Source organism: Zeus faber, assembly GCF_960531495.2.
Source record: "Zeus faber genome assembly, chromosome: 19".
NCBI lineage: Eukaryota > Metazoa > Chordata > Actinopteri > Zeiformes > Zeidae > Zeus > Zeus faber.
This window is the reverse complement of record NC_137206.1, coordinates 7,842,000-7,861,121: the sequence shown is the minus strand read 5'-3', so window position 1 is coordinate 7,861,121 and position 19,122 is coordinate 7,842,000. Positions and strand designations below refer to the sequence as shown.

Here is a 19,122-nt window from a genome sequence, read left to right as displayed (position 1 = left end):
CCCCTCTGTCTCTCTCTCTCGCTCTCTCTCTTTCTCTCTCTTCCCCTCTGTCTCTCTCTCTCTCTTCCCCTCTCTCTCTCTCTCTCTCTCTCTCGATCAGTTAACCCCCCCGTCGAGCTGTAAGCCATCCCTGATGAGTTGCCAATGAAAGGCTTCAGATTGGATGTTGCAGCGCAGCGATGGCAGAAGCCGGGTCCCAAACTAATGTACAAGGCCGCGGCGAAAACCGGCGAACTTCCTGCGGGGGGGGCCCCCACGACGACCCGGTCTCAACTCCACCACCTCCGCCTTCCGTGTGACACGCCGCGCTCGTCGCGCTAATCAATCCGGGCCTTTAACAGCACCCCCCCCCCCCCGCGCGCGCTGCTCGCGCTCACTCGGCGCCGTCTCACGGCAACGGCTGCTTCCTTTTGCCGGGAGATCAATCGCCTCGCCGCAACTGGTGCTTAGGGCGGAGCAGAAAAAGAAAAAAGAAGAAGTAAGTTCTGCGAAATAACGGAGTTCGGATGGAGTTCGGATGGAATGGCGGGGACCTGTTGGGGGAGGGATTTTCGAGAACGTCTGTATTTGCTGATCTGCGATCGAGACCCGCCCCCCCACCACCGCCCCTCACCGCCGGGCGGTCAGACAACTGGAGGCGATCGGCAAACGCATCCCGCCCGCCGCCCCGTCGCCTCCTGACTCCTCTCGTCATCCTTTGCCGGGCGGCGCCAGGCGTGGCGCTCCCTCCTCTCGCTCCGGCGTCCTGCCGACGGCGACGGCCCCCGGTCTCTGCACGGAGCGGGCCGCGGGTTTCGTGTCCCGGCTTAAATCACCGCCTCCGCTCCGGTGATATCCTCGTTCATATTAATGAAGCTGCTTTTGTTTGTGTTGTTTGTGTAGGGATTCCAAGGGAAGACTGGCCCCCCAGGACCGGGAGGCGTTGTCGGTCCTCAGGTAAAAAACAAAAAACTCCAAGCACCACGGTGTTTTAGCAAACACGCCACGCTCACCGGTTGTTCCGCCCGGACTCACTTTGTTTGGGTTTGGAGGAGCGGTACTCTCTCGATGTGGGCTGTTTGGCCAGGTTGTTCGAGCGAATCAACGTAATTATGAGGAAAATCGAGATGGAGGCGAAGGTTCACGGCTCAAAACCATCGAGTCCGGGAAAATAAATGAGGCTACTTGAGACAGAAATTAATCCTTCTCAAGTAGCGGGAAAAGGGAATTAATATGGATCGCCGATGAAGTCGCCCTTTCAATATTGAATGATGTTAAGAGGAGATAACGCGTTCGTTTGACTGCTTTCGTCTTTTTTGCTTTTTTTTTGGATGTGTCCAGGGACCTACAGGAGAGACGGGTCCCGTAGGTGAGCGAGGCCACCCCGGACCCCCGGGCCCGCCCGGAGAGCAGGGTCTACCCGGCGCCGCTGGCAAGGAAGGAGCGAAGGTCAGATCCGGCACCGAAATGGATTCCGAGCCTTTTAAAGTGTTGAGCCCTCAAAGTCCCAGAGCACGATGGGGGAAAATAGGGTGAAATATCCGACGGGTATTCTTGCCAGTTTAATACTTCACAGCTGGAGATTTTCTTTCTCGTGTTTTTCCCGTTTTCCTCTCCTGGACAATCAGGACTTCTAGCTTTGTCAATTGAGATGAATGGGTTAAGTATGGAAGGTGAGATCATGATGTTGAATAGGTGCTTTATACATTTCATACATTTAATTTCAGGAATTCTAATACGAGAGCGGAATTTGGAATGGATTTTGTTTTCACCGTCAAAGGGTTTTCTGAGGGTATTTATACTGTTTGTATCTGTGACTATTTACGATATTTATCTTAAGGATTAGCATACATTGCATGTGAGGGTTAGAGGGTTATAAACAATGACATCATTGATTGAAAGTTATTTAAAAAGAATCGCCCCACGAAAAGAACCCAACCCGCTGTTTTATACAAGGGTTTTTTTTATATTTGGCAGAGGTCAGACTGCTTAGCTAGTGGGGAATCTTCAAGGGGCGGCTGTTCCGAACTCCCCTCCCCAGCAATCGAATGCCCATTAAGCGGCGACAGCAGCCATTTTGGAGAAGGATGGCCTTTCTCCTCCCAAAGCAACCCCACACCCACCCCACCCCACCCTCCACAGCCCCGTCTCCCTGGCCCCGGCTCTGCGTGGCGGCCCCGGCCACCTCCGTCTCCCGCTTTCATTTTCTCCCCGTCGTCTCGGAGGCAGACAGTTTAATCAAGTCCGTCGACTAACTGCACGCCCTCTGCCACTCAGGGCCGCCCCCCCCCACCCACACACCCACCCCCACCCCTCGCCGCCCGCCGAATCCACCCGCCCGGGCCGCCCGCATCAGTATGCCAGGGAGACACTTCGTGGAGGTCTTGGCGGGGGGAGGCCAAATCCTCTTATACGTCTGGCCCGCTCTCCTCTCAACTCCCTGTTTGCAGATAAAGTCAGCCTGCCAATACAAAAGAAAGAAAAGAACACGGAAGGAAGGAAGGAAGGAAGCGAGGAAGGAAGGAAGGGAGGATGGAAGGGGGCGGGGCGGGGAGGGGGCCATTCTACTTCCTCTGAAGTAGAACGTTCCGGGTTGCTGTGCACAAAATGAACAGGCAAGCGGCCGAGGCTGCCGGGGGAATAATTGCTGCTATTTCTACCGCGACTCTGGCGGAAGAGGCACTTATTAGCCGTGGCTGTGCTGGCGCTACAGTTTCACAAAGGAAACCCCCCCCAACCCCCGACGGTGGTGCTCTAACCCTAATCCAGGGGGGTGTTGAGTGCAAACAGCCACAATTTGCTTTTGATTATTCATGCGGCGCGGCGTGACCCGGAGGTTTTTTTTTTGTTTTATTACCGTAGAAACGATGACGCGGGACAAAGACGGCTGATTTGTTTGTGGCGGGTGGGAATATTGCTCGTTTAAAATATGGGACTTGCTTGTGTTTTAAGTAAAAAAAAAAAAGGCCTCATCACACTTTTTCTGTTTCTAGGCAGTCTAGACATCGCCGTGTTTTCCCCGTTGCCGTCGTTGATTGGAAAGCAACGCAGCGCTGCATGAATCTGGATGAAAAAAACCCCCCAAAAAAACGATACAAGGGCCAAACAGTGGAATCCAGCTCATACACATTTGCTTTGTACTGTGAGGGTGTTTACGTAAAGCAAGGGTCTCAAACCGCAGGCCTGGGGACCACAACCGTCCTGCGAGACAATTTCGTCATTTAGACGTTCATAGGGTAAGATAAGACGATTGATTGTTAATCCCTGGGGGGGGGATTCCGGATATAATTTACAGAATTGTTATGATGTATTGTTAAATCCAGCCTGCACATGTATTTCAAATTTAAAATGCTTAATTCATCCACGGCATTTAACTTTTCCGGATAAAGAAGAAAGGCTTTTTTTTTACGTGTCTATCATGTATTATTAGGAAATTCACTGATAAGAGATTAAAAAAATAAAAAGATTTTAAAGAACGCAACAGCCCCCCTCGGAGATGACAGCCTGGCCACCGCGGTCCCCAGGTATTTTGAGTTTGAGGCCCCTGAACAGAATTAAGTGATTACAGTTTGTTTTCAGTGATCCATTGTGCGGGGGGGGGGGGGTGAATCCCACTCCACAGATCTAACCAACGCGTGGCTGTTTTTTCCCCCTTTTCCCACACACACACACACACACAGGGAGATCCCGGACCCCAGGGAACCGCCGGTAAGGACGGTCCCCCGGGACTACGAGGCTTCCCCGGAGAGAGAGGTCTGCCCGGCGCTACGGTAAGGCTCCGCACCCGCCGACTAAAATGCTTCTCCCCTCTTCTTCCGCTCCTTTTGCCCTACGACACCGTCTCACTCTACTTCTGGTGGCAGGCGACGGGGGCTCCGCGGTCTCCGGTTTAGCCGAGCCGCTTTAGCAGCGCAATGCATTGTGGTCTTTTATTTTTATTACACACATGGAGGGAAGGTCCATTTATAGGGCCCGGGGCCGGGGACTGAGTGCTCGCTGAAGCGGTGGGGTCCGTGCCAGGGCCACTGTAACCTCGGTGGACATTACAGTGTACTTGCGTTTGTAACATAGACTGTTGTCGAAAAACGTTATATATAAGGAAATTTGTCCGGCAAAATTGATTATTTTCGATCACCGGACCGGGTTTCATGACGGCGGTGTCAAAGTGCAATTGGATCTGAAAGGGGACCTACAATGCTCCTTCTTACACAAGTTAGTATAGGTCTCTCGAGGTCCCCAAAGCATGTTTTGATTTTATTTTTGCTGAAAATAGCGCTCAGGTGACGCACTCCAGCCACTCTAACATGCCTCCAAGTCCGTCGTGTTCCTGAAACTCTGTTTCAATGGGCGGAGCCACCCTCCCCTTGGGGGCCACCCGTTCTGTGAGCCGACGGCGTTTCAGCGTCACTTTTACGGTTTCCGTTGTTTGGCTCCGTAAACCTCCCGATCCGTCCGCCAACGTTTCTGAAGTCTCCGGACAGATCCGAGGCGAGAAACAAGCGATGCGGTTGCTGGATCTTCACCCGTGTTAGATCTACAGGGCCTCATTTAAAAGTTCGCGTCGAGTTTGTTGCCGTTCCGCAAGCTTGTGTGAGGACACAGCACCGGGTACGCACCGGGGCACCGCGGGGATTTTTTCTTTTTTTTGTTTCATGTAAATGTCGGTAAAAAAAACCCCCAAAAAACGAAAAATCAGCAATTAAAACTCACAATTAAATTTTATTTTAACTAACGCTGCAGGCTACAGTCTACCTGTTTGTTCTTGTTCTTCCTTTTTGAGAAGCACACAGCAGCATCATTTTTGAAATACATTTCCGTCGTCTGCGGTTTCTTCACGGACGGTCGGTGTTGGTTCCTCTTTCGTGGAGAAAGACCTCTCACCGGCCGGCGCTTTTTCAATCCTCCGCGTCATTGCTCCAGAAGTGGGCGGGGTTGCTCTCCGACGGAGGGCGGTCCTAATTCTACTGCGTCTCAGTGTGACATAGTACGGAGACGCAAAGCTGCGCGGCGCGTTCGAGCAGTGAAAAAGTCACCTCTTCAAAAAAGGGCCCCTTATTTTATTTTTTTTTCGCGTAGGGGGGCCGACTTTTTCATCTCCACGGCCGGGCCTCCGAGGACACGAACGACCGAAGAGGGCGATATACGCTGATTAACACCCGTGCGCCCACACGCGCGTCTCGGCGAAGCCTGTCTCTCTCTCTCCGCCCGTCTATCTCCTATGGGGGTCAATTTTACCGGAGACGTCTGCCGAGATCCATTTTCCAGAGCTCCCCCCCACGGAACGCATCGACCGTCTCCGGGGGCTCCGCCCGCGCAGGCGGCGGGTGGCGATGAAGATGAGTTTGTGTTTTTTTTCGGAGACGTTATTTTTTTTTTGTGACGCGGCGCCGAAAGCGGGAGGCGGAACGGGGGCGCGGGCGGCGCCGGTTTGATCGGGCCCATCGATCCGTTTTGCACGAGTGGAGTTACCGTAAATGTTTTTTTTTTTTGTTTTTTTTTTAAGTGAGCCCTCGCGCCTGTTCTTTGACTTGACGTTGTTTGTTTTGTGTGTTTTAGGGTCCAGCTGGTCTCAAGGGAGGAGAGGGGCCCCAGGGTCCTTCCGGCCCCGTTGTGAGTACACCTCAGCGCTGCCTGTTAAAACCTGATGTGCCTAAAGCTCTTCTTCTCCTTCTCCTTCTCCTTCTTCCTCTTCTTCTTCTTCACTCACAGACCTTTATCATTTATTTGCTTTTCTCCTGCATTTCCCACCGTTGTGTCCTCGACAATGTCCTGGAAAACTCTAGCATCTCCTTTGCCAGCCCCGACATAAAAAAATACAAGTCCCTCCCATTCCCGCAGCACGGAGCGTAGGTCCCCACGGTGGCTCTCGGATCTGCTCAATCCCATTAGTTTTGGTCCTTTAGTCCCGAGAGTTTTTGCCGCCGCAGCCCTTCAGAGGAGGGGCTTTGTGGAGTAAGCGGAACCGTCTCCCTTTCGCTGTCCCCGGAAACGAGACGGGATTCTCCGGCGACAAATGGACCGATCGACCCCCCACCGTCCGCTTTGAGCGAGGGCGCGGCCTCGCTTCGCCCGGGGTCGCTCGCTTCGGCCCTTCCCGCGCTGGGATTTCTGAGCCCGCAAGCTCGCGACGGTGGGGGAGGGTGAGAGGGTGGAGATACGGCGCCGGGCGCAAACCCCGGGGGGGTCGGGCCTGGGTCCTCCCAGAACCTGCGTCCCGGTGCGGCGGCGTCGCCCGTCCCTTCTTCTACCAGGTCTACCCCCTCCCCGCACCGCCGCCAAACTCTTGATGCAAGGACGTACTGCGAGGACGGCTGATGATGCCAATCGGATATCGTGATATTTTTTGATGAAAGGCTTTGATATGGATGATTTGACGATATTTTTGGGGGTTGACTGTTGGCGCCTTAGCAGAAGATACCTACACGCAAGGAATACGTCAGAAACCATCATTTGTAATGTGGATAGTATAACTTTCTACGAGTGTGCGATTTTACAATCACCAAAATCCCAGACGACATCTAGTCTCATATCACAATACTGAGGGGATTTCCACAGTCAACTTGCCATGACGTTCCCGGACGACGAATACCGACAAATCCAAATTCGATTTGCATACTCGGATGTGTCACCCGGAAGGCGTGAGGCGGCAATTTTCAATCTCCCTCATTTTCCACCGCTCAGATGTTGTGCGAGACAAAAGGCTCATAACAATAACTCTCGGCCGTATTTTGAGAGCAAATAATAATAAATTCCCTTATTTATATCTTTATTCATTTTCTTTCCCGCATCGGGGAAATTGGTTCTGCAGTGAGTCAACATCGCCGAAATTGTCCCGGGATGGATGACGCAACGAGTGTGACTCATGTGTGTTTTATACGCGGACGCGGGGAGCCATATCGTTCCCCTACGCCAAGCTCCTGGACCGGGCGTCGCCTGCTGTCGGTGTAAAGCCCATCGATCAATAACGGCCCTCGCGAGCACGCGCCTCTGGGTTCTGGGGGGGAAGTGGAATAGAGAAGCCAGGAAGTGCTCAGGCCCACCCTGTCTCCCTCTCTCGGGGCTGTTTTCTTAGCAAGAGCACGCTCCACTTACCGACTGATCATGACGGGTTTTTTTCCGCTTCTTGTTCTTTTAAAAAAATTTTTTTTACGTTTTAAGTGTTGAGTAGTCCATTAGCAGTCCAGCTCAGCCGGAGCTTTTGTCGCCGGCGCCTCGGTGGCATCCTCCCTTCTGAGCGGCGTTACGCGGGTTCGTTTTGACCCGGGGAGGCTTTTGTTTTTCTTCCTTCTGAGGAGCCGAGCCGAGTTTTCTTACCGCCTGCTTTCTCTCATCCACACAAAACAACACGCGCACACGCATACAAACACACGCACGCGCAGGGCTCCCCCGGCGAGAGAGGTCCCGCGGGTTCGGCCGGACCCATCGGCCTGTCTGGTAGAACCGGCCCTCAGGGACCCCCAGGACCAGCCGGAGAGAAGGGTGCACCCGTAAGTTGCCTTAAGCCTTCTTTATTCGTTAAGTTTTCATTGCGTTACCATTGTTTCCTGCGCTCACTAGTCTGATGCTTTGTGCTGTCTTATTTAGGATTTCACAGTATGGGAATGGAGATCAAATGTGTGTGTGTGTGTGTGTGTGTGTGTGTGTGTGTGTGTGTGTGTGTGTGTGTGTGTGTGTGTGTGTGTGTGTGTGTGTGTCTGTGTGTGTCTGTGTGTCTGTGTGTTTTGTTTTGTTTGTCGCCCTAGGGTGAGAAAGGCCCCCAAGGTCCGGCCGGTCGCGACGGTGTCCAAGGACCTGTGGGTCTGCCTGGTCCAGCCGGTCCCCAGGGTCCGCCTGGAGAGGACGGTGACAAGGTCAGCCATCTCAACAACCCCCTGCACCATCCCCACCACCACCACCACCACCTTCCTTCTCTATCGCCTGGCTTAGTGATAACTCCTTTCCTCCCACAGGATAAAAAACTTGGGTTTGTTTCTCAGAAACTCAAACAGATTGCAGATCAATCTTCATCTCGCTATATTTTCCACAGCCTGGCCATCTGCATCGCCAATGTGTCCGCCTGTCTCTCTCTCTCTCTCTCTCTCTCTCTCTCTCTCCCCCCGTCTCCGTCTCCCTCCCTGTCTCTCTATCCCGGCGTATCCATCTTAATAACCGAACGTGCCGGCGAACGCAGTCAGATTGGGTGTAAAAAGTGAAATACTGTCGGTCAATTCATCTCCTGCGATCATGGCGGCCCTTAAGCTCACCGTCCAGGCAATCTGCTGAGCGGCCAGGCACATGTTTCAGGCAGACGTTACACAGCACATACGTATACAGTATGTACTGTGTATATGTACGAGGCAGTTGCAGATAATGGAATATTTCTGTCGGAAATCCGAGCAGCTGCTATGCAGGCCGATGGCCGCGGATTCCTTTCCGTAAGTTGTCAACGTTCTCAAGGAAGCGCTTGTGTTTTTGACAGGAGGGTCATTGGTGTCTGTGTGTTCGTTTTTTCCCAGGGCGAGGTCGGAGAGCCAGGACAGAAGGGAAGCAAAGCCGACAAGGGGGAACAGGTGCGTCACGGGTTCTCAGTGTTCAGTGTTCTCGCTACTCGTTACTTGCCTTCGCCTGCGAAAGCTCTGTATCTGCATCCGACGAGTTGCTCGTTCTGGGCGCCGCCGCTCCGTCGCCACTGCGGCGCTGTGCTGTGTTTGCAAGTGCAACTGCAACCTACACGGGAGGTGCATACCGGTGCATATCTCCACCCCTCGACTTTTCAGGGCTGGAGATATGCACATTACTTTGAATTTGTTGCGCAAAATGTTATATTGTTAACTGGCATTACGTGACAATGCATCTCAGGCGATGTTGCAGAGTAACACAAAAGTAATGTAACGAGTAGTGTGACAAATTACTTTCCACAGGGAGTAGAAGTGTAGAGCAATGCATCATTTTTTTTTAAGTAATGAGTTTTTAATTTTGTTGTTTTGGTGTTTTGGTGGAGTCATCACTCCACAAGTAGATATTTGATTTTTAAGGCTTTTGAAATAGGTTTTACATTCATTCATTTATCCATCCATGTCCAGGGTCCTCCTGGCCCAGCTGGTCTTCAAGGTCCCATCGGTGCGCCGGGTCCGGCTGTGAGTACTTTCCGTCACAAGGAAACCTGAAAGTTGATGAAAGCGACTCTCCGAATGCAACAGCCAAAACATCTCATTGACGCGACTATATTAGGAAGACAAATGCTGAGGTTTTGGGTTTTTTTTTTTTTTTTTTTTTTTCTGGGTTCCCAGGGAGCAGATGGAGAGCCCGGTCCAAGAGGCCAGCAGGGTATGTTCGGACAGAAGGGAGACGAGGGTGCTAGAGGCTTCCCCGGACCCCCAGGTCCCATCGGTCTGCAGGTGGGTCCCACTGTCCTCTCCCAACCGGTTCTAGTCTAATAAGTTTGATGACAACAGCAGCCATTTCCGGTGTATATATACTAGTTTGAGTGCTTTCCTTAATGTAATCAGGTACACGCCAAATAAGTATATTAAAGAACCAACCTGTAAAGAGTGCACAGCGACAGCTAAAACGACAGCCAGACAAGTTTTCAAGTAATTAACTGATTCAAAATCCAGCCTTTGTTGAACCACAATGGAGTTCACTGACAATTTCTATATCGTCTATTCATCATCTCATAACAAAGTGTTTTGAATAAGATTGGCACCACCTCACAGGTCCACAGGTGACGAAGCCGCATTTCATGCTTTCTGACCTATAATCATCGCTGTACAGATGTTGCCTGCAAACCGCCGCCTGCACACACACACACACACACACACACACACACACACACACACACACACACACACACAGATGTACATCACGGGCGCCGTGTGTATTCCTCTCGACAGTTTGGCTTTAATTGGACCCGTCCCGTGCATTGTACGGTAACCTTGCTCTGACCTACGATGATTACAGCCCTCTCCAGCTCCTTTCACCGGCTCACCTGCTCATGTTCCATTCATCGCCTTGGCTAAGTGAGGTCCGCGCCCTCCCTCTCTCCAAATTGTCGGTGGCAAAGCCTGGCGCGTTCACTTGTTTTCCGCGCTCTCAACCCCCCCCCCCCCCCCCCCCCCGACGTCGAATCGAGCCCAGGACTAAAGGGGGTTTACGGCCGAGCGGACCAGACGCGGATTTCACCTTTAACGTCCTTTACCAAACCGCCGCCGACCGCTGATCGGATTCCCATTCGAATGCTCTGTGACATCACACCATGCAATGCAGGCGGCGTTTTGTGATCGCCAAAGTGTCACAGAGTTGACTTTTATGATGTAATAACACCCTCTTGCTGTAATGAGTGTTGCGTGCTGCGTTTTGTAATAAGCTATTACATAATGAGGTAGCTAGGACGCATTGCGGGGGTTTACAACTTTTTCGTGCTGAGCGTGTTATGCGTGTTAACATGTTATTTGATGAGAGCAAAATTGATGTAACCGCTCCCCCACGTAATGACCACCGCATTGTGCGTAATGACACAGAACTTATGACATTACTTATTTACATCGTTCAAAATGTTGCAGTGCGCCGTTCAAAAAACGGGGGCGTTATTACGTGATAAAGGTACATTTTCATACATTCCATACATTTGGGCAAGTTATAACAAAACGTGGGGTTTTTTTCAAGCGGCTCCGCTCGGGCCGGGCAAAAGCACGGCAGCCGGTTGCGAAAAACGTCGTTTCGGCATGCATTGAACAAACTGCACCGCGGCTCATCTCCGGGATTTCACCTCCCCACCGGTGATAAAACCCCCTCCAGCCCGACGAGCTCAGCGCTTCACCTGAGGGATGCGGGGCCGTCGTCTCCATGACAATGGCCCTTCTAGCCCAAAAGCTCTCACTCATTGTTTCAAGGTGCCACCCCACCCGCCGAACCCCCCGCCACCGCCACCGCCGATCAATGCACTTTTAATTGGGAGTAATTCACTTCCCAGACCCGCTTCCATTAATTGTGAGGACCGACCCCATCGCGACGGCGTATTTATTTATTTATTTTTTTTGTCTCCCTCCTCGGCGTAATTAGTGACCCCGATAACGATCCTTGACTGGAGAGACCTTTCCGCTGATGAGATTATTTTTTTTCGGCGCAGGGGGAGAGGAAAAGAGCGGGAAAGGGGGGTAAAGGGGGAGCGCGTCGCCGGGAACACTCGAAAGCGCACGGCGAGATGACATGGAAACAGTGGCGAACGCGCGGAGAAGGAGGAAGTCTGCCTCTCTCCCTTTGGGCACCCGGGGGGCGTTTTAGGACGCCAGGTGGGTGCAGCGGCGGGTAAATAGCGCTCAAAAGGAATTATTTGATCTTCACACACACACACACACACACACACACACACACGTTGTAATCAAACACAAAGGCCAGGCCAGCGGGCGCAATTGGACGGTCGCAATTAGTGGCAGAAATGTCAGGGATCAAACGCGCACGGGAGGTCTCGACCGCGGCGTTCGTAGAACATGCAGAGAGGGGGAGCGCCCGTGACTTCCAAAAGAGGAGGCCCAGCAAAAGAAAAGGCCACGAACGCTCCGCGCGCACACACACACACACACACACACACACACACACACACACACACACACACACACACACACACACACACACACACACACACACACACACACACACACACACACACAGACTCACGCTAGTGCATCAGAGGCTTGGCTCCTTGGTTCCTTTTTTGAGCCCAAAGTAGTGACAGATTTCCGCCCACCCCATCGAGCTGCTGATTTAAGGGTAGGACAGGTGGATGATCACACTAAAGCATACATCACTTTGTGGCACACCTTCTGGTTTATTCATAGATTTTTTTTTTTTATTATTATATATAATATACTGTGTATATACTGTGTGTGTATATATGTGTATATACTGTGTGTGTATATATATGTATATACTGTATATATATATTAGCGATGCACAATTTTTCTTGGCCTATTGCTATTTTCATTCAGTTATATGTTCTTAATAAAACGTTCACCATTAAATATCTTTGACATCGTTGTCCAAACATTTTGTGTTTGTATCCGTGATCGGAGAAATATTTTTTTTTTTTTATTTTTGATTTAGTGGGTATATCTTCTGTACTTCGATGACAAATACATCATGTGATCTGATCACGCTCACGTGACTGGACAGCTGCACATACAGACCACCACTGCAATTTTCAGTTACCACAGTAGTGAGATTGCTGATTTTGACACCGTTTATTAATGTTCATTATTCACTATGGAACAATAACAGAACATGAAACTGTCACTGAGCTCCAATAAAATAGAATTTGAACTGTCACCAAGTTTCAGTATAATTCAACCTGGAACTCTCACTGAGCTTTAGTAGAACCCAACATATAACTAACATGGAAATGTCCAGTTGAAAAAAGAAAAGTCTCGCTTTTCATTGCAATTATACCTTTCTATTATATTTATACCGTACTTGCCATTCCAAAATAAATTGCAATCATTGCAAAAATAATAATAATAATAATAATAATAATAAATGGTGGACTCTCGTTCTCGTTCTCGATCGGTCGGTCACCAGTCAGCCAATCAAGCTGAAAAGGGCTGGTGACCTGTGGTCAGTGGATATTGAATATAATATAGAAATATTTTTTTTTGTATTTATAATAGATTTATATTTATTTTATTTGTAGATTATTTATTTCAATTTATTTTGGTCACTATCAAGCGATTTAACAGGGCTTTCTTCACCTTTTTGACAGAATTATTTCCATTTGACATTTGTCAATTCAAGGCTTTATTATTGCATTCTTTTTTGTATTTCATTCTCTTCGTTCTGTGTGCGGGTCTCGTCGCATCCCGCTAAGGTATTCGACCGCCGATTCAGAAGTCTGACTCAGTATGCAAATCCCGTATGGCGGGAGCAGCCGCTCCCCGAGCCCGTTCGACAACACGGGCAAAAAAAGCAAATATATCGGCGAGAGCGCGGAGTTATGAGGCTTTGTCTCATTTTCTTCTCGTCCTCAGGGTCTGCCCGGACCTCCAGGTGAGAAGGGAGAGAACGGCGACGTGGGCCCCATGGTAAGAGGCCGCATCTCCGGCTGGCCCTCCATTAACACTCCTTAAACAGCCTATCTTTCTCCCTTTTGGCTCATTTCTGTCTCGGGGGCCAAAAGTCATCGTTGAACTAGCGTTTGAAATTTTTTTTTGCAAAGTACCAACCGTATGGGACAGTGTTTGGATTTTTAAATTAGATGTGTGTCCGATTCTCTCTCGGAAGTCTCTTTTTTACCCCAAAAAAGAGCGATATCAATATATAATCAATTTCTAGGAGGAGAGCAAACAAAAGTGTACAACGGACGTTCTGACCGCCTCATACGTTGGAATGTCTCTTATGTGTTTCTTCCCCCACTTCCAGGGCCCCCCTGGTCCCCCCGGTCCCAGAGGTCCTCAGGGTCCCAGCGGAGCCGACGTACGTAACCGCCGTCCGACTGACCGCTACCGGCCACCCTATCACAGCAAACAATATGATTTCATAAAGTCTCGGGTGCGGCCCTCACCGTGCGGCGCCGGGAGTGACCGATTTCACCCCCCCCCTTTTGTCTGCGCTTCCATTCACAGGGCGCGCAAGGGCCCCCGGGCGGCGTGGGCGGCGTGGGATCCGTCGGCGAGAAGGTGAGTTTGAGGTGGCTTTCTCCCGTCGTTGGTGTAGGATTTCCGTAGCGCCAGTTTATTTCGCGAAAAGAATGGAAGTGACCTCTAAACATCTTCCTTAAACCTGAAGCAACACGGGAGGCCCCTTCTGTGAACGAGTGACAACGGTGGCCCCCAGTGAGTCAGTGCTATCAAGCCGATTTCACAACACTTCCAACAGTGTTCCTCGTCCCGCCGTTTGGCAGATGGCCGCTCCATAAATTCTTAATGCTATACCCCGGCTGCTGGGACGACTGTGGAATATGAAATATAGAATATGAAAGGCTTGCAGGGCTTTGAGGGGCCGCTCAGAGCAGCGGCAAAGTTATTCTCCGCGGCATCGGAGACAACAGTACTAATGGCGTCGGTGTCCCGGTTTCTCCGTCATCGAAAAGGGTGAACAATCGATTGTCCGACAAATGTGATTGAAAATGTAATTACGCAATTTCACCCTAAATGTTATCACCAGTCCTAATTGTTAGCCGAGGTATCTTTGTCTTCCGGCGCTGACGTCTGCTCTTACCACAGGGAGAACAAGGCGAGGCCGGCAACCCAGGATCACCCGGAGAGCCCGGTACTGGGGTAAGTTTTTTTTTTTTTTGCTTATTATGTCTTATGTATATGTACATACATATATATTTGTTTTATTTTACAAGTTCCTAAGGCTTCACGTAGGGTTCTCCGCCATAACGCTGTGTGACGGAGCAGCTCGATCTAGCGTCTCACGGTGAAAATGTTATCCGGCTCGGCTTTGGTGCAGCATCCCAGGATTTAATATCCAGGGGAGGGACTGTGCCTGGGAAAGCGAGTGGCCTCTAATACACTCACAAAACCAAAAAACATGGAGCACAGAAGCGGGAGGAATGATTTTTTTTCCCACCCACGCGACATTGTTATTCTCCGCTGGTGAGTCGTAATTGGTCTCGGCGGGGATCTCGTTTTACGTCCCGCTCGGCCCCCGACTCCCAAGAGGCGGTGACCAGCGGGACGCCCGCCACCTGATCCTTCCATCATGGCGGCCGGGCACTGACCGTCCTTGCTTTTGATAATTTTCGCGATGTCACTCGGCAGCGAGGCCGGGCCACACGGGCCCCCGCACTGTGGGTGCCCCCCCACACCCCCCCCCCCCCCCCCCCCCCCCGGCGGGGCCTCAACCGTTTTGACCCCTCGACCGGTCGCTAAAGTTTCGGTGTTGATCAACTTAAACGAACATCTCCGCAGCTGATGAGTCGGCAGATGAATACACAAGACAGAGACCGGTGACAGGCTTTCGTTTTTCCCTTTGAACATTGTCACCGCTGGGTGGTGACGGCTGTATCAGCTCCTCACCGCTGTGTCATCATCGGCGACGCGGCGAAACACTGGAATGCTCGGTGCAGCCCCTGGCGGGGGGTGCACGCCTTCCGGCCCCCGCTGGAGACAAGTCGTTTTGGCGGCTTAAATATCGCCGTCACTCTCGTTAGTCCCCAAAACAACCGCATTGATGGGCCTATTAGCTTGTCTTTGCCGCCGTCTAAGATCCAAGCCTGCCTCCCAAGTGTTCGTCAGCGTCTGAAAGAAAAGTGTCACCGAGCACGCGGATGGGGGGTGGTGGGTGGTGGTGGTGGTGGTGGGTGGTGGTGGTGGGGGGGCGGTATGTAATACCTCAGGAGCTCGGGCTGCAGAGAAATACAGCTTTATTTCTGCTTCACATCGAGCTTCTGCCTTTTTCCTGTGTTACAAACGGCCACAAACGGCTTCAAATCCAATTTCTGTCTCCAGCCGCCGACTGCTTGTGTGTGTGTGTGTGTGTGTGTGTGTGTGTGTGTGTGTGTGTGTAAATCTACCATAAGCTTTGGTGCTTTTACGAGATAGACGCACACACACGCACACACACACACCGACTTTCAGAGTTGTTACACCAAACCCGTTCCCTTGACTTTCTGCACAGGGACCCAAAGGTGAGAGAGGGGAGAAGGGAGAGGCCGGACCCCCCGGCGCCGCAGGTCCTGCCGGTGCCAAAGGGCCCCCCGGAGATGACGGTCCCAAGGGCAACCCTGTAAGTCAGACGAAACCGCCCCCAGTCCCCGCGAACGTCCCCTAGAGACCCCCGCGAACGACGCGCAGGCTCGAGAGCGCTGCTTTTAAGAAATGTTCCCAGCTCGAGGCAGGTGATTTCATCCCTAGACCCCATTTAAGAGCTAAAAAGCCCTTTTATTGAGGCAGATTATATTTTATGCCAATATGGTAATGGGATATAGTGAGTGCTCTGCTGATGGATTTGTAACATCACCATTAAGTCCCAACCAAATTGCCTCCAGCGGTTACAGCGAGGCTCACCGGGAGCGAATCATCTTCTAAATTACCAAGCGTGTTGATAATGCCCGTATAAAAAGACATTATATCACACCTCCAGAGATTTCAATGTACTGATACCTCCAACCCCCCCCCCCTCTCTCTCTTTAAAAAGGGACCAGTTGGATTCCCTGGAGACCCGGGCCCCCCTGGAGAGCCGGGTGTTGCTGTAAGTATCCAAGGGTCCATTGGGGCTCTCCTTAAAAACCCGAGGCTGGGCTCAAACCCGTTCGGAGATGAGATCCAATTCCTAAGTGGACGGGTGTCCACAGGTGTAGCGACCGTACGCCACCTGTATAACAGCACCTGTATAACAGCACCTGTATAACACTCCACGTCTCTTCTTCCCGCAGGGCACGGACGGTGGACCGGGAGAGAAGGGAGAGGATGGTGAATCTGGTCAGACAGTGAGTCTCAGCCAATTTACGATTCAAGTCTCAAATTGAGGCCAAGTATATTTTTCCTACTAGTTACTTCATCAGTAGTGAGTAAGTAAGTAAGTAAGTAGAAGAGACACAATATTTTTGAAGGGTTTTGGGTTTATGGTATGTGGACTTTAACTTTACTATTATACTGTTGATTCAGAAGACCTTGTCAGACTTCAACAAAGTTACAAAGCTTAACAACGCTTGTGAATGGAAATGAGGTTTTATTCCAGGCTAATAATGGCAGAGAAATTGTTGGGTTCGCATTTTAAGTCTCAACATACAAAACTCATCTCACGCCCCAGTAACTCTGTATATTCTATACCACATCCCCCTAAAAGAAAAAACAATTTGTTCTCTAGTTTCCTCCTTATTTTTTAATACTGTCAAATATTTGCCTTCGCCAATGTTGAAAAATGTGTTTAAATTGCCTGCAATTAACTCTGAGGTAATTGGAAGACAGCGTTGTGTCGCAGGCGGCAGCAGCACTGCGCCTGACTCCGCCCTGTTTCCTCGGCCGAACGTTTTTTTTCATCTTTGTTGATTTTTTATTTATTTATTTATTTTTCCCGTTTGAATGTTAACTAAATGTCGATGTACCTATATGAGGGGCGCTGTTTCCTTTATTATTACGTTGTTCTGTTTTTTTTGTTGTTGTTTTTTTGTCCTGTGTCAGCGCTCTAATTCTCCAATCCTCCGTTAATCCCGTTCCAGGGCCCGCCCGGACCATCCGGTGAAGCCGGCCCCCCGGGCCCACCTGGCAAGAGGGTAAGCGTTTGAAATGTCTACACATCCCTGAACAGTACACAGTATTATAGTACATTTATGTATTTATTTAGTCAGTATTTTCTTCAATATCATCAACTGAAGCCAATCCCATTTTGCTTCCATTTTTTTAAACCAACAACTCAGTCTTACCCCACCCACCCGACCCACCCCCTCCATGCCCACGTGGGCCAGATCATTTGAGGTAGAGCAGGGGATGAGGGGCGTGGGGTGCAAAAGAGAGAGACTGGAGGGATCAGGCCCAACGCCCCGTTGAGAAACAACAACAGGGCAACACTGGCAACGTGAAATGTGAAAAAAATAAAATACAATTATTTGTCCTGGGATTTGAGGTGTTTTTTCTCTCGCTCAGGTGAGAAATTGAAAAGACACAAAAAACAGTCAAATATAAAAAAGGTAAAACCGATCAAGCGATAGGTTGCCGCGAGCCCGGTCGGACACACTCTGCTGATCCGGCGAAGCCGTGGTTAAACCGGGACGCAACACTGTAAGTGCGAGGGCTGACGGAGGTGACAGACGGGTGGAGTGGGGTTATTATCATCCATCATCCATCCACCCAGACCGCGCCCCCCCCTCCTTCCTCCAACCTCCTCCTGCCAACCCCTCCATTATTCAGCGGACACCGTGCGGTGGCACCGTCCGCGGGACCTTCTCCCCGGGGAGCTCAGGAGCTGAGCCCGAGGTGACGCGGGTGAAAGGAGCCGGGCTTCGGCCCGCGCTCTAATGCTAATGTCGCCATGGAGACGGTGGAGGGGCCGCCCGGGATGGGTTACCCGGATATTCGAGATGGGATTCGAGATTCGCGACGTATCAAGAACGAAAGGGGGGCGCGAAAGCATTAACATATTTCCAATATGACGGCGCGGGTCAAAAGTCGGCCTGGAAATGAGCTGCTTCTCTGGGCGTCTTGGAGGAAGAGGAGCAAACTCCGTCCCCGCGGCGGCAAATGTGTAGCGCGTTTTCTGAGCTCGGGGCCGATTTTCCTCTCCTCGTGTGCAGGATGAAATTTTAATTCCTCTCTGTTGAGCCAGGTATTGGCGGAGTATGTGATGCCCTAAATTGCCAAAAGGGATTTTATCACACACACAGGACTTTAATCACTTATGAACAAAAATGTATGTGTGTGTGTGTGTGTGTGTGTGTGTGTGTGTGTGTGTGTGTGTGTGTGTGTGTGTGTGTGTGTGTGTGTGTGTGTGTGCGTTGGAGGTTGATACCGTCACCTTGGATGATCCCCGCAACACGAGCAGCCGGGTCGCTCTCCTGAATACCTGATCCCCGCCCCCCCTCCGACAGGAAGTTGCTATGTTATGCGCCTGGGCTTCGCCGGCTGCTTTTGCCTCCTCAGCATTTCGCCCGCAGCAAATTCGAAGCGATCTGTAACTCCCCTGACCCCCTCCCTCCCACCCTCACCCCCTCTTGCTCTCTCCTTCTTTCTCACTGTTCTCGCCCGGTCACATTAGAAGAGAAGCTACAGTTTGCTTTTAATTTGGAGTGGAGGGGGTGGTCCCTCCTTTTCTCTCTTTTTGGTCTTTCGCGGCGATTATCACGACCCTCCTCTTCAAAGTTATTGCAGTATGATCTCGGAAATTCCACCGGCACCGGCTGGGGGGAGCGCACTTCAAGCTCTTTAAAACCGGGGCCGTGATTAGGGGCTGGGATCAGGGTTCCTCGCGGCCGCCACCTGTGTTTTCGGCGCTACCGTCCCTTTAAATCGACGGATCCCCACGCCGCGCATTAAAGCGCAATGCTGCAGTCTGACTGTCAGCCGCCCGCCACAAAACTCCTGTGATAATGTGATAAACTCATCCGTAATGCACATTCTAATGCTAACGAAGAGTGTGGAGTGCACATCAGCGGAAGATGAAAGCTCGAGAGACAAGAGGCGAGCGGGAGGAGCGGGAGGAGCGGGAGGAGCAGGAGGCGCAGGAGGCGCA

General features: G+C 51.0%; 1 protein-coding gene across 3 annotated transcripts in view; it reads left to right on the top strand.

Moving 5' to 3' along the window:
- col11a1a (collagen, type XI, alpha 1a) overlaps positions 1-19,122 on the top strand; it is an 85,640-nt gene that overhangs the window by 52,999 nt on the left and 13,519 nt on the right. For all 3 annotated transcript variants that reach the window (XM_080020110.1, XM_080020111.1, XM_080020109.1), the window contains 17 exons: positions 883-936; positions 1,321-1,428; positions 3,660-3,749; positions 5,536-5,589; positions 7,359-7,466; positions 7,722-7,829; positions 8,475-8,528; positions 9,042-9,095; positions 9,249-9,356; positions 12,978-13,031; positions 13,369-13,422; positions 13,572-13,625; positions 14,172-14,225; positions 15,574-15,681; positions 16,093-16,146; positions 16,331-16,384; positions 17,117-17,170. In XM_080020110.1, coding sequence (XP_079876236.1) covers positions 883-936; positions 1,321-1,428; positions 3,660-3,749; positions 5,536-5,589; positions 7,359-7,466; positions 7,722-7,829; positions 8,475-8,528; positions 9,042-9,095; positions 9,249-9,356; positions 12,978-13,031; positions 13,369-13,422; positions 13,572-13,625; positions 14,172-14,225; positions 15,574-15,681; positions 16,093-16,146; positions 16,331-16,384; positions 17,117-17,170 — 1,224 coding nt within the window. The remainder of the gene's footprint in view (positions 1-882; positions 937-1,320; positions 1,429-3,659; positions 3,750-5,535; positions 5,590-7,358; positions 7,467-7,721; positions 7,830-8,474; positions 8,529-9,041; positions 9,096-9,248; positions 9,357-12,977; positions 13,032-13,368; positions 13,423-13,571; positions 13,626-14,171; positions 14,226-15,573; positions 15,682-16,092; positions 16,147-16,330; positions 16,385-17,116; positions 17,171-19,122) is intronic.